The following is a 14,149-nucleotide window of genomic DNA, read 5'->3' as shown; positions in this document are numbered from 1 at the left end:
AGCATGAAGAAAATTAGCTAAGAAATTGGAATTTTGCAGCCTTTTTTTCCAAAAGGGGAGAAAAGCATAAAAGATTGGCGCCTCACTAAATTGTGAGCTTTAGAATATTTAAAAGAAAAAGAAAAAAAAATTCTCAAACTTCCAACGTTGCGTGATTGTGCAAATAAAATTGTTTTGGTATTAATAATTTAATATTATTCTATTTTGAAAAATTATGTATTGGATTGTTTTGGAAGGCATTTAGCGATGTAATTTAATTTTGCAGGCTAAATGAAATTGAGTCTTCACCTGTTTGAGCTTTCATGAGCTTTCACATTAACAAACCCCAAAAAGATTATCGCCAGATAGATCGAAAACATAAAATAAAATTATGCCTAAACTACATGATAAATGCAGTGAGATTAATGGAAAAGATTTTAAAAGATTGATGAGGTAAATTACATTAATTAAAGAATTAATTACTTGGTTTGGGTATCTACTTATATAAATTATTAAACAGTTAAGTGAATAATTTTTACCGAAGCGTTGTGAATTTTTACTTATTTTGTTATTGTCCACACATAAAATAAAACAATTTAAATTGCATTTATATAAAGAAGATTTTTCTCAATAATAACAAAGATGTTAAACTAAATTTTGATTTTTGTTCGTTTTTTTATTATTTTTTTCTAAAGAAATTTTTAAGGATTAGGTTACTTTTTATAACTTTCTTTATTTTTCTTTTTGAATGAAGAATTTATTTATCCTCGTTTTGTTTGAAACTTGGTAAAAATAATTATTTTTATTTATTTAAGTTAAATGTCTGTAAAAGTTAATGTCTGTATTTGATCATCTATCTATATCTTTTGACTGGGTTGAGATATCTCAATGCGGAAAAAAGCAAAATGTAGAAAAACTCAAAAATTTTCATTTGCTTCCGATTTGAAGTCGATATCTCAAAAATTGTGGGAGCTAGAGCCAAAAATGTAAAAATTTATTTTTTTTTTGATTTTCGTAGTATTTCATTTATTGAAAAAGTATCGCCAGAAATCTTTTTATGATTTAATATTGACTTCATTTTGAAGTCCTGTCCTCAGCATAGAAATGGACTGAAAATAATGTCACGAAGGTCACCATCTCTCTTATAAATGCAAAATTCAATTGAATATTCACACTAAAAATAATTTTAGTCAAATTGCTACTAAATTCACCGTAAATGTACTTTGACGAGAAAATTTGTATTACTCTAACGTAAAAGTGGTGAATGTCCTAAAACTTTAGATAAATTAAACAATTCTCTTAGTTATTTTTACTAAATTTTTAGTGTTGAATATTTTCTTAGTAAAAATAACTAAATTATTTTTGTAATTTATACATAAAAATTTAGTAAAATAAAATAGAATTTTAGCCTTTTCGAAGACAAACTTCCTTTAAATTGAGTAAAATTTTTTTTATTTTCACCCTAAAATGAACGAAATTTGTCTGAAGAGTGCTTTACAATGTTTTCAAGTTATGTTGTCAGTCATACGACTGGAATAGCATAATATTATGCTAATTACTAACTATATAATATATGAAATGGATAAAATTGAACCCATATGGCATCAAAATCAAATATAAATTAAATAATATTGAAAAAAAATACTTTCAGAATTTTTAAAATAACAAATTAATTAAAAATCTCTAAAATTTTAGTAAAAATGTACCTATGGAAAATTCATTTAGAGATTTACTAAAATGTTAAGAAAACGAAAAATTTATTTTTTTCGTAAACTTTAGTACCTTCAATTCATTTTACTAGTTATGGTAAAATTAAAAAAAAACCAAGACATTTACAGAATCACCGTAGAATGTCCATTCCGTAAATTTTATGGGAATTATTTCTAGTGTGTTGGTTAAACTTTTAAAAGAAAGTTCAAAATATTTATTTTAATATTGCATTATGAAACAATAAAAAAAAACAATTAAAAAAATGAATAGACTCCTTCTTTTAAAAATTTATTAATTTATGCCAATTTATCACCTTCCCAAAAGAGCAAAGAAATAAAGTTTTAAAAAAAATCTAAAATATCTTGTATTTCTCTTCTATCTTTTCAGACTTCGTATTAGTGGCTGTGATATTACTATCTAGTAGATTTAGAATGAATCCGGACAATTTGGCCACCCCACTGGCTGCGTCCATTGGAGATGTAGTCTCAATCAGTCTATTATCTTTTATTGCATCATTGCTTTTTGAGAATTTAGGTAAGAAAAAAAAAGACACAGAGAATGAAGAAGAAATCTTTATTATTTCTTCTGTGAATTAAGATAAGAGGGAATTGAGAGAGAGAGAGGATGTGGTGTAATAAAAAATGTGCTTTTAATGGGTTTTTTGTGCTTTTGCAGAAACACACATTTGGGTGACATTCGTCGTGGTTGCGGGGTACTTCATCTTGCTGCCATTCTGGGTTTACATTGTGTTTCGCAATAAGTATACGAGACCTGTACTGTCGACTGGATGGGTGCCGGTTCTATCAGCCCTCTTTATCAGTGGGTCAGTATCATTGCACCACTTTCTTTTTGCTGTACGCACGCGAAAAGGAGTTCAAGATGTGTTTGCACATCACACTTCAAACTAGCCAATACTACAATGTTTAATAATATATAAAATTTATTTATTAATTTTCCTCCATTCCTCCTTCACACCTCTCTCGCTGCCCACAGACTTGGTGGGTTGGTTCTAGATGCTGCTGTTGGCGTTTACGATGGATTCGTGGTATTTCAGCCAATTATAAATGGAATTGGTGGCAATCTCGTCTCCGTACAGGCTTCGAAGATATCAACGATGCTACATCAGAGTTCCATTTTGGGAATTGTTCCGCCGCACACGAATATTTTTGAATTACCCTGGAGGGCTCTCTTTAACGGAGGTAAAAGTAAGTTGGCCAAAAAAAAAGGGACAGATTAGTTGGAAATTTTTTTAAAGAGGATTTTTGCTAATTTTTGCATTTTTTTCTACAGTTCCGTATGCCAAATCGGCGAGAATTCTCATATTAATGTCAATTCCTGGACAAGTGCTATTTATCTTTGTTGCTGACTACATTCATATGTCATCATCAACCATAGGCCTTCCTTTTGTCTTGTCCTACTTGACTGTTAGTTTGGTTCAAGTAAGTATTAGATAATTTTTTATTTTTTTTATGTTTCCGGTTGAAGACTCTAGGAATTCGAATTAGCAGTTTTTGGCAATTTATTGTTACTTGGGACTTGTTCAAATCAAACGTTTGGCATATTTTTTAGACCAACATTTTTTAACGTTTTACGTTTCTTTTCAAAATTATTACGTTTTTTATAAAGTTTAACATGTTTTGATTTAATTTTTAATCTTGAAAATAACATTAAAACTTTTAGAGAAGAATCTCAACTGCTTGACTTTTTTTTAATGTTTAGACACCTAAAAACTCTTCCTATGCTACTTCCTATAGGAAGAAAAATTAGTTTAATCGGGACTGAACGCTTTGAAATTACTTAATAAAAGTGAAGGTGTTTATATGAATGAAAAAATTAGAAATATATGAAAATATTTGGATGATTCTAAAAAAATAAATCGAAATATTTGGCAGATAAAAGATTTTTAAATAAATATATACATATTAAAGAGCAAAAGCCTAAAAAGTGTTAAATTCAAGCCAAAAAAAATGGACTAAATTCAATCCGAAAAAAGAACTAAATTAAAGCCTATAAAGTATTTAATTCAAGCCTGAATGGTACTTAATTTTAAGCCTGAAAAATACTAAATTCAAGCCTGAAAATGACTAAATTTAAGCCGAAAAAAGTACTAAATTTAAGTCTAAAAAAAACCAAATTCAAGCTTAAAACTTCTTAATTTTAGCCGAGAAAGTCATTTGAATTTTAGTCCTAAAAAGGCTCAGATTTAGGAAAAACTACTAATTAAAAAAAAAACTTAAATCAAGTCGAAAAAAGACTAAATTCAAGCTCAGAAAGTACTTAAACGTAATAAAATTCAAGGTGGAAAAAGTAGTAAATTCAAGGCTGTATAGTACCTAATTTTAAGCCTGAAAAGTACCTAATTTTAAGCCTAAACGTACTAAATTTCAGCCTGGAAGAAGACTAAATTGAAGCCTAAAAAAAGATGTCAAATTCAAGCCAAAAAAGTACTAAAAATGAGCCTAAAGAAAGGACTAAATTCAAACCTAAATAGTAATTAATTTAAGCATAAAAAGTACCTAATTTTAAGCCTAAGCGTACAAAAATTCAGTCTGAAAGAAGACTAAATTCAAGCTTAAAAAGTGTTAAATTCAAGCCGAAAGAGTACTAAAAATAAGCCGAAAGAAAGGACTAAAAAGTCTATAAAGTACTTAATTCAAGTCCTAAAAAGTACTTAATTCAAGTCTGAAAATTACTAAATTGAAACCGAAAAAAATTCTAAATTTAAGCCTAAAAAAACCTAAATTCAAGCTTAAAAGTTTTCAATTGCAGTCGAAAAATTTATTTAAATTTTAGTCCTAAAAAGGATCAGATTGAGGAAAAACTACCTAGTTAAAAAAAAACTTAAATCAAATCGAAAAAAGTACTAAAAATTCAAGCTCGAAAAGTACTTAAACGTAATAAAATTCTAGTCGAAAAAAAGTAAAGACTTAAAAACTAATTTTCTTCTTAATTTTTTCCTATAGATAATGTCCCTACTTTACATTGCCCACATAATTATCCATGCAATGTGGAAGTGGAAGATCGATCCGGACAATTCGGCCATTCCCTACTTGACAGCTCTCGGTGATCTACTAGGTTCTAGTCTCCTACTTATAGCCTTCCTCTTTCTCACCACCATCGGGCACGACTACGGTGAGAGTCAGGAGGCAATTGGGCCCCCCATAGCCGATTCGCAGCATAGCTCCGACATCTTCGGGGCGTACTAGGTGAACAACAACAACAAAATAAAACAAAAAGTATATCCCTGTGTAATTGTGTGTTTAATCTACAAATTCAACAATATTTTGTTACCAACTCTGTAAAGTATTTTAATCCTCTCCCAAAAAAAAAAGAATCAACAAGAAAGTATTTCAAATGTCCAAGAAAAGAATTAGATTAAAAGAAAAAAAAAACAAGCAAACTCTTTTCTTTAGTGTTCAGTAGCGTGCGCACTTCCTCGGTGAAATGCAAAGAAATCGAGGAATTCAAAGACAAAGAATATTTTTGAGTGAGGAAATGCAAAAGAAGAAAAGAATGAAAGTTTAGAATAATTATAAAAGATTTTTTTTTTAAATTAAGAAATACATAGAAGAGACCCATTGATGTAGATGTAAAGTAAAAAACACAAAAGTTAATATTTAATTTATATCTTGAGATTTTTCTTTGAAATAATCTTCCCTTTCAGAAGCATTTTTTTTCTCTTAATTTGTTGTTCTTTATTTTTAAAAGACAATTTTACAAAGATGCTCTGCACATAAATTTTTCAATTGAATTTTCTTCAGGAAGCGTATCCTTCGAATTTACAGACAATCTAAAGAAATGAAAACCAAAACATTTTAATGAGATTTTAATTTAGATTGTGTACAAAAAAGATTTAGCAGAATTATTTAATTTTCTCACGCTTCCTGCTGACCTTTAAAGATGTTTATATTCACTTCCAAAAATAAAAAAAAAAATAATTTTAGAAGTGAAGAAAAATTCTTCCTTAGTTAAGAAATCAATTGAATTTATGTTCCTTTTTTTATTAAGAGTTCCTTTATTATTTTTTTTTCAATAAAAACAGCAATTACCCAAACATTGTGTTAACGATTCTTTTTTTTTTCTTTATAAGTTGCCAATGACTAAGTTTTGCTATTATGGAGAAAAATGTATTATTTACCTTTTCAAATTATCTCCCTCCCACACACACAAAATGTAAATTTTCTCGAATAAATTAAAATATGGGTTTCGAAAAATGATTTTCTATTTTTTTTCTTTCTTTATTCAACTCATTATGTTTTCCATTCACTTTTCATTTTTTTTTTCAACTTCCTGCTGATGTTTTCACTTTGTTCTGCTATACTCTTCATTTTTATTTTAATCACAAAAAAAATATCTTTGGAATAAAAAAAAAATCTTATTTCTTTTTTGGAAAAATAGAATTTACAGGAAAATTGTGAAAAGGTTTGCTCACTAATAGGGGAAAAACTCATGAAAGGTTTTTCCATCAAGTATTAAAATTTTTAACAGTACGTACCTCTTGTCAAAATGAATTTGACCTCCTACAGCAAGGTTCCAAAGAGTTTCCCGCAGAGGATTTCTACATCAGAAGAAATCCAAATAAATAATAATTAACAAAAATCCTAAAAATAGAATTAAGAATAAAAAAAAAGATAATAAATTAATCACGTAGAAAAAGAGAAAAATTAATGAAGCAGATAATTTGCACATCTTAATCCTTTTAGTAAATGTTTGTAAAATGTCTCGGAATGTTCAAAAAATATTTTTTTTAGTTGAGAAAGTTTCACAAAAAAAATCTCTTGATTTGATGAATTTAATTCTATGCATTTAATAATTTATGATTAATGTTAAGAGCTTTGAAAAAAAAATCTTTGCAAATTGAAAGGATGTAAAAAAAATAGCAGCCTATTTTTTTTTTTTTTTTGAAAAGAAAACAACTAATTTTAAAAGAAGTTCATGCACTGGCCATGTAAAAACTTCCTCTGTCGCAGAACAATTTTGACCCATTTCATCTTCTAGAGAATAAGAAAAAATTCAAAAATATCGTGAGAAACTCCCCAATATCCTCTGGGATCACATAGAAAAATGTAAAAAAATTGTAAAAAAAAATTGCGACGCCATTTGCAGTTTTTGTCCCTCTAAAAAAAAATTTCAAATCTTTTTTGTAGACTTGTCGCGCATTTTTCGCAGAGGTTTTACCTTTTTCAAATTAATAATTAAAATTTATTACAAGAAAATTGACATTTTTATTGATTACGCAAAATTAATTTGAAAAAGATAAAAATGGCAAAATGGCGTCGCAATATTTGAATTTTTTTGGCAATTTTTATTAGCATTTTTCTATGCGATCCCAGTGGATATTGGGGAGTTTCTCTAAAGATGTTTCCTTGTACTTTTATTCTCTACAAGAGGGAATTGGTTTAAATTATTCTGCGATAGAGGAAGTTTTTACATGGCCCGTGCATGAACTCCTTTCTTTCTGATTGGTAAAAAAAATTTCATGACAATAAAAAATTAACGTGAAAGCTTTGTGAACGTAAAAGAAGATTGAGGAATTTGCTGCATTCCAGAAATCGCGTGGAAATTGATAGAGAATCAATTTTTTATTCGGAATTTATGTTACTAATATGCTAATTATGAATATTATGTGAAGAATTTTAAAAGAAATATATTATTTTTTCATTAAAATTTTACTTTTATTTAAATTTAACGGTTTTCTTGAATCGGTTGCACCGATGGTTGAACCGGTTCAGATTTAAAGGGCCATGACAGCTGTTAATTTTTGTAAACAAACAAGCATGTTTGGCCAAAATAAGAAAAAGTTTTCCAATAAAAAGCAATTTTCTCGTGGAAAAGTGTTCAAGAAGAAGGTGAATCGGAGGGAGGATGAAGTTTTCCGTGGAGATGAGGATTTATCCAATGTGGATGAGGAGAAAATCCACGAGGAAAATGACGATGCAAAAAGAGTGATGAAGGAAAGGGAGAGGAATTACAAGAAATTCCTCATTGAGCAGGGAAAATCAGCACCAACCACGTGGGAATCATTCTCAGATGATGAGAAAGATGTTGCAGCGTCATCCACAGAGTCGCCAGAAGAAAAATCTCTCAAAGAAACTCCTTCAAAGGGTTCAAAGGAGAAGAAAGGAAAGAAGAGGAAGCTCCACGAGGAAGAGAATCAAAGGATCAACGTGAAAAAGAGTAAAACAGCTGATGGAGGAGCTAACTCTTTGTCATCATCACCCACAAACCCAGAAGAGGAAGGTTCCCCCAAAGAAACTCTTGCAAAGAAGAATGAGAATAAAAATTCCCAGGAAAAGAAGAGAAAACCAGAGAAGAAGTCCAAAAAAGACTCTGGAGATAAGATGCAGAAAATCAAAGCTAAACTAAAGGCAAAGTATGACAATGATAAATGGGGAGAAGCCACCACAAGCCCACAGAGTCAGGAAGCAACTCCCGGAAAGTCCACGCAACGATGTTTGGGTTGCCGGAAGATGGGACACTTGCTGAAGGATTGCAGGGAATTTGATAAGAAATCCGGAGATATTTGTCTGAAATGCGGAAGTTCAGAACACAAATACAGATCCTGCCCCGTTCAGAGGGGCCCCAAGTTTGCCTTCGCCACGTGCTTCAAATGCAAAGAAATGGTAAGATTAAGAATCCTTTATTATGTCAATTTCAATTTTATTTCAAGCTCCATACTGAATAACATAATTTGAAAATTCGCATCTTTTTTCATAACATCTAGAAAGTTTTCTTTATCAGGAACTAATTCAAAAAGTAATTTTTGGTTTACAAGATAATCTTCTCTTAAATTCTTCAACGTTTCCGCAATTACACGGAGTTGTTCAGTGGTATGAGTAGTATTAGAGTTATAGATTTCTTTTGCTTTTGAAAAACTTTCAGTCAGAATTTTCCTTTTTCCAAGGGCCATCACAACCTTTTTATCCTTATCCGTGATAGGTGTAATTGTAATTCCTGACATCCTTGAAGATTCTTAAGTTGGTGATGAATAATTCAAAAATTCAATTTTTCATTTAAATTTTTCAATTTTTAGTAATAAAATTGAACAAAAAATTATTTTACAAAGTTAAATAGATTCAAAATCGTCAAAATAACAGTGCAATCTCACAAAAATTCACGGAATGGTGCTTGATAATGCTAGTGGATCATCCAACAGACTGAACTGAACTGTTAACTGCAAAACTATAGGCTTTCTTTATATACTTTTTTTCACAAACAAATGTTAACTTTGGTGGAATAAGGAGTATTAAAGTCTTATTAAAAAGGGATTAGGCCAGAAACAAGCAAAGTAAATTTTTAGAGTAGAAATTAATTAGTTTTTACCTGAAAAACCTAACTTGATATTTAATGGGTTAAAGATGATTGAATTGAATCTGAAAATCACATTTTTACGAACTATATCAATTTTATATCGATTTTAATTTTTTTTTTGCTTTTATATTAAGCAGTAACCAGAATACTAAAAAATTAAAAATTGAATAGACTCTGTCATTTAGAAAGTTTCGATTTTTTTAGATAAAGAAAAATCGTCTTAAGTTAGATCTGAGTTTTTCTAAACCAGAATAAACTTCTTTAATTTAAACTACAGTTTTCTTCAATCTAGGTTTAAGTTTTTAAAATCAGTCCTAAGATTTTTAAGCAAGACCTTTGTTGTAGACTAGACTTAAGTTTTTTTTAAAGTTAGGCTTTTAAGGTTTCAAGATAAGATCAGGCTGAATTGAGGCCGAATTCATCTTAAAAGTATGACCTAAAGGAACTAAGGTTCGGCTTAAAAAAAGGCCTGGCTTAATAAACGACTTAACTTTGTTTCTTAAGTCAGGCTTAAGTTTTTAAGTCAAACTTACATTTTAATTTTAAATTTTGAAGTGTTTCACAATTTACTTTAGGCTAAAAAAAGTTTTCGAAAAAAACGAAACTTATAAACAAAAATTGATTTAATTTTTTTAAATAAAAAAAATAAGGTCAATGTAGCGTGAGATGGTAAACCCTATTATCTGGATTTTTTTTTAAAAAATTATTTTATTTAAAAACTCTAAAATATTATAAAGCTTAGTTATAATATTAGTGGTTTCCAAAGTTATTTAACCAATTTTATGCTTTTTGAATTAGTTATTTTCTAGATTTTTTTTTAAAATCTTCTATTCGATATCTTTAGATCATTTCTTAGAACTTCTAAACGCATTATTGAAAGAAAATAAAAAAAAATAACAAAAAAAAAAAGAAAATATTAAAATTAATTAAATATATTAGAATAATTGTTTAGTTAAAATTTGCCTCCATAACTCCCCATAATTTTATTTCCTCATTAAACGAACATCCGAAAGACTTTTCAATTCTTTTAGAATATTATTTTGAGCCTGAAGAATATTCTTGAGGGTTTGTTGCATTTCAAAAGTCTCCTGATTTGGTGAATTAGCCGTGCTGTTGACGGTGGAAGATTCCTCATAGGCTCTGTATATAGTCAATTGCATGGAAAATAATCTAACTTGGAAGCGTTCATCGTCTTTGGTTTCATTCTCAAACTCCTCCGCATTATTTGCAACAGAAGCAAAAATTATTTCTCGATTTTTCAAATAATCACTCTTCAATTCTTCCACAATTGCAAGAAATCCCTGCATTTTTGCCGATGAGAATTTTCTCGTCTGAAAAGCTTCCTTTAAGCTTGAACTATAGAGTTCTAGTTGTTTATTTAATATTTTCTTCTTCTGCAGCGCTAAGAGCTTTTTAATCCTTTCTTCGGATTCCATTATTTATTTATTTTCTTATTGTTGTTAGAGTCTTCTGAAAATGTTTTAAAAAAAACTTTATTATTATTCTTTTTTATTAAATTAATTTTAAACTAACCTTTCGTCTCAATTTGCTAAAATTTTTAATGAATGAATAAAATGATCCCTTCGGTGTACAGCGAGAGACTGAATTTACTGCAGATACAATAATGCAATTTTCCGATATCTTTTCAATGGAATTAACTAATTATCTTCAACAAATAAAGTACCTACTTCAAATTGCATTTATGCTCTATCTATCCTATCTATCTCTCCTCTTATAGATAATCTTAGAGAATCAATTTTATTTAAACGTTCAGCAATTGCTTATCTTCCTACAAAATGCTCACAAAGCACAATTTTCAGCCACGAATATTCCTTTTTGCTCTAAAAATTATTAAAAGAGTTTATCACACAGAAGAAATTTAATTTATTCTTTTGTTTTGTTTTTAAATTCTTTTTATTTAATAAATTTTAGGAAAAAAATACAAATTTCTTTAAATGCCTGTTAATTGAAAAATTCTCACAACTATCACCTGAACTACTTATTTTAGTAGTGATACTATCACCACATTTTTCTTCTTTTCACATTTCTCTGTTTTCCTTTGATTTTCAGGGTCACATCTCGAAGCAATGCCCTAAAAATAGCAATGGCATCTACCCAGATGGTGGGAGTTGCAATCAGTGCCAGGGTGTTGATCATCTGGCCAGGGATTGCCCGAAGAATCGTCACCGCGGTGGACGGAAGCGCAACACGAAGGATTCCAAGAAATATTTTCGTGTCAATAGGCGGAAGAATTAATAAAGAGTTATTCCTCCTCCTCCGTGATGTCTGCAATATCATTGAGGAGCTGTGTGTGGGTATTCTTGCAGATAGACGCCAACACGCCTTCGGAGAGTCTACAATCCTCCCACTTGAGAACTTCGTATGCCTGACCAACGGCACTTGCTGCCTCCTGAAGTCTCTCCCGGAAGGCACTAGCGGTGATTTTTTTGCCAAAGAAAAGCTTCCTGGCTAGAACTGCCAGAGGGGCATGGAGTTCAAAGAGCATCATAGCTCTGGCACGTGTCATGCCGGGTTCAAAGGTGTCAAGGATGGTGAGAACTCCCTGAATTAGGTGGATTTTGTGCTGCAAAAGTATTTCGGGGAGACCATTGAGGCCACATCCCTCAACGTGGCCAAGCATTTCAATTAGCAATTCCCGGAAGGTAACGAGGAGGTAGTGATTGGGATGGAGGAAGGTCAAGTAGTGCTTGAAGAGTTTCTCAGCTTCAATTAGCTTTGTCCTGGAGACAGGTTTGGCTTTCAGGGCAGCAATATCTTCCTCAATTTTGGTCAAGAATTCACTGATTTGGGCAAATGGTGTGGAGATTTTGCAGGATGTACACAGCCAGGGGGATGATGCTTCCAAGGGATCCGTTGAGATGAGATACCCTTCGGAGCAGGAGGTGCATTTGGGGGAACTGAAGAATGTTCCCAATTCCGTGGGATCGACGCATCTGGGGCAGTGACAGGTGAAGTATTTCCCCCGACGGAGGTGCACCTGGCGCTCTTTTGTGCCCGTGAGGGTGAAGGTGTACGTTGTGTAGAGCATTCCACCCTTGGGGATGTCCACGGCGGCACGACAGTCCATCCGGAAGGTGCCATCGAGGGAGATGCTGTGCGTGAGATTTGGCACGCAGGAATGTGCAAAGATGGCAAGTTTCGGGAAGACACACCTCACGGGATTCCCACTAACTGTATGTGCTTCAAATGCATTCACCTCCAGGATGCCACAGGCTTGCTGGATGAGAGCTTCCGGGAAGCGTGTGAGTTTGCACGGACCCCGGAGGTACTTCACAATATTCGTATCGTCGACTTTCCACGTTTGTGTTTGCTTCCGTGCTTCCTCGTGGTACTCCATGTGTGCCACTTCCTGTTCCCAACGCTGTGGATCGGCTTCCTTGGCCAGGAGAAGCCTCAGCGGGGTGATGCAGTCGAGTTGAAGGCACACCATGGCTTCTTTGGGTAAATTCTGGAATTTTACACGATTCTTCGCAAAGACACGACATTCAGCCCGATGCAGTGGTGCCTGGGAGTCATCACATTCCGGACAGAGTGGCCATCCACATGTGGAGCATCGTGGACCAGCTGAAGTGCCATCGAGAAAGATATTGCACCCGAGGCAGACAACAGCAGAATCCTGCTTTGGACCCACAACCATTGGGGTTTCCGTATGAAGGATTTCTCCTGCTTTGAGATCCCTACTGGCCACCCCGTAGCGCCCCAATTCTTCACTGCGGAGCACCTCAAATTCAGGCTGCATCACTTTGTATATTTTTCGAGGTAAGCAATCACACTTCAGCACACACACGAAAAGCCACGGTGCGACTGAAGAGATCTTCTCCGCGATGGGATCTATTTATAAAATCCCCAATTCCGCTCCTCTCACCTCCCAGCAGTTTTCCTCACTTTCCCACATCGCGCCCCATTCGGTGTTTCCCGCCAAATGAAACGGAAAATTTTTCTTTGAACATTTTTTTTCAGCTTTTCCTCACTTTTCTCTGGCAAATTCTCACCCAATTACCCTTCTTATGCTCCTCTTATTGGTACGCAATTGTCTCTAATTTATGCCCTGGTAATTTTCTTTTAGCCTCCCAGAGGCAGCGGGGAAGATGTGTGTTGTGCCCAGAAATTTCTCAAAATTGACGGCAGTTTCCACGCAGCTTTTCTTGTACAAGAAAAACTCTCAAGTCTTGATTGACTGACTTGTCCCCGATTCTTATCTTTTTCACAATTACTACATTTTCTTCTTGTTCATTCTCTTGAGGGAAATGGTCTCGCGTAAAATATAAATAAAATAAAATCTTTTGGCAAAAAGGTACGATGGTGATGTATTGTTTGCAAAAGGAATTTCCTCGTGTTTTCCACGAGAGAGAAAATAATATTTCATAGTTTATTAATAAACTCACGACGGTTCATTGGCAGATAGAGAAAATATTTCCGGCTCTTTTTTATGAGTTCTTTCATAATTTTATGAGGAATTTTTATTTCTAGAGAATTGGTGGTGTTTGTGGTGTCTCAGAGGATTTATTTTTTTGCCATTTGTTCAAGTCGCAGGTGTTTGATTAATTTTCTTCTCTTTTAATAATTTAGTTTGATTCTGGGGATGATTTTTGTATATAAAAATCACTTTTTATGATTAATTGATTGTGAAGCATTTCATAATGGCGTCACGGCGTCCTTTTCCCTTTTATACGAAAATAGAAATTGATTAAATTGCCGTGGCCGAAGATTATGAACCATACTCCTGTGTTAAAAGATAAGAGTATGGTTCATAATCTTCGGATTCGTCAAAATTATGAGTTTTGTGTTTTCTTTTACTATTATTTTTCATTAAAAAGAACTGTTTTTAGGCTGGAGCTGGCGTGTCTTACTGGCTCATTGGGACATCATCATCTCTGTGCCTGCTGCCTCCTATGGTTGTGAGTGGAGCTCAGGTTGCTGCATAACGCATTCCTTTATTTCTTCGGCAGTCTGTCGGATCCGGATGAGTACAGCACTGAATTTCAATTTGCTGTGGTACCTGCTACGCAAATTCTTCACACTGATGCTCTTCCCCGATCGAAGCAATACGTAGCGACATATGATTTGATGGGGAAGCGTATATTTGAGTAGAATGTGCGCCAACCTTACTCATTGATTGCTTTAGATG

General features: G+C 32.6%; 3 protein-coding genes and 1 long non-coding RNA gene across 12 annotated transcripts in view; 2 read left to right on the top strand and 2 right to left on the bottom strand.

Moving 5' to 3' along the window:
* LOC129791329 (solute carrier family 41 member 1) overlaps window positions 1–5,906 on the top strand; it is a 31,285-nt gene extending 25,379 nt beyond the window's left edge. For all 9 annotated transcript variants that reach the window (XM_055829446.1, XM_055829448.1, XM_055829454.1 and 6 more), the window contains 5 exons: window positions 2,077–2,223; window positions 2,365–2,512; window positions 2,683–2,894; window positions 2,980–3,128; window positions 4,653–5,906. In XM_055829446.1, the coding sequence (XP_055685421.1) occupies window positions 2,077–2,223; window positions 2,365–2,512; window positions 2,683–2,894; window positions 2,980–3,128; window positions 4,653–4,895 (899 nt within the window). In that variant the 3' untranslated portion in view covers window positions 4,896–5,906. The remainder of the gene's footprint in view (window positions 1–2,076; window positions 2,224–2,364; window positions 2,513–2,682; window positions 2,895–2,979; window positions 3,129–4,652) is intronic.
* A 1,535-nt stretch (window positions 5,907–7,441) lies between these two features.
* LOC129791361 (uncharacterized) lies at window positions 7,442–11,278 on the top strand. The gene is made up of 2 exons (XM_055829505.1): window positions 7,442–8,312; window positions 11,071–11,278. Exons 1-2 carry the CDS (start codon window positions 7,467–7,469, stop codon window positions 11,254–11,256), a joined length of 1,032 nt encoding a protein of 343 aa, XP_055685480.1. The 5' UTR covers window positions 7,442–7,466; the 3' UTR covers window positions 11,257–11,278.
* On the bottom strand, window positions 8,314–10,603 carry LOC129791390 (uncharacterized). Its single transcript, XR_008750680.1, has 2 exons — window positions 10,534–10,603; window positions 8,314–10,470 (listed from the first exon to the last, which is right to left on the bottom strand). It is a non-coding gene; the product is annotated as an uncharacterized LOC129791390 (long non-coding RNA).
* Window positions 10,861–13,380, bottom strand: LOC129791338 (SET domain-containing protein SmydA-8). Its single transcript, XM_055829465.1, has one exon. It carries the CDS (start codon window positions 12,758–12,760, stop codon window positions 11,264–11,266), a length of 1,497 nt encoding a protein of 498 aa, XP_055685440.1. The 5' UTR covers window positions 12,761–13,380; the 3' UTR covers window positions 10,861–11,263.
* Between the last annotated feature and the right edge of the window lie 769 nt (window positions 13,381–14,149).

Source organism: Lutzomyia longipalpis, chromosome 2 (assembly GCF_024334085.1).
Source record: "Lutzomyia longipalpis isolate SR_M1_2022 chromosome 2, ASM2433408v1".
NCBI lineage: Eukaryota > Metazoa > Arthropoda > Insecta > Diptera > Psychodidae > Lutzomyia > Lutzomyia longipalpis.
Note: the sequence above shows the minus strand (reverse complement) of the source record. Positions and strands in the feature narration are given on the sequence as shown.

Coding starts and splice junctions, on each gene's coding strand:
- LOC129791338 (XM_055829465.1), bottom strand. CDS start 12,760: ATGCAGCCTGAATTTGAGGTGCTCCGCAGTGAAGAATTGGGGCGCTAC.
- LOC129791361 (XM_055829505.1), top strand. CDS start 7,467: ATGTTTGGCCAAAATAAGAAAAAGTTTTCCAATAAAAAGCAATTTTCT. Junction 8,313..11,070: donor GCTTCAAATGCAAAGAAATG/GTAAGATTAAGA, acceptor TTTGATTTTCAG/GGTCACATCTCGAAGCAATG.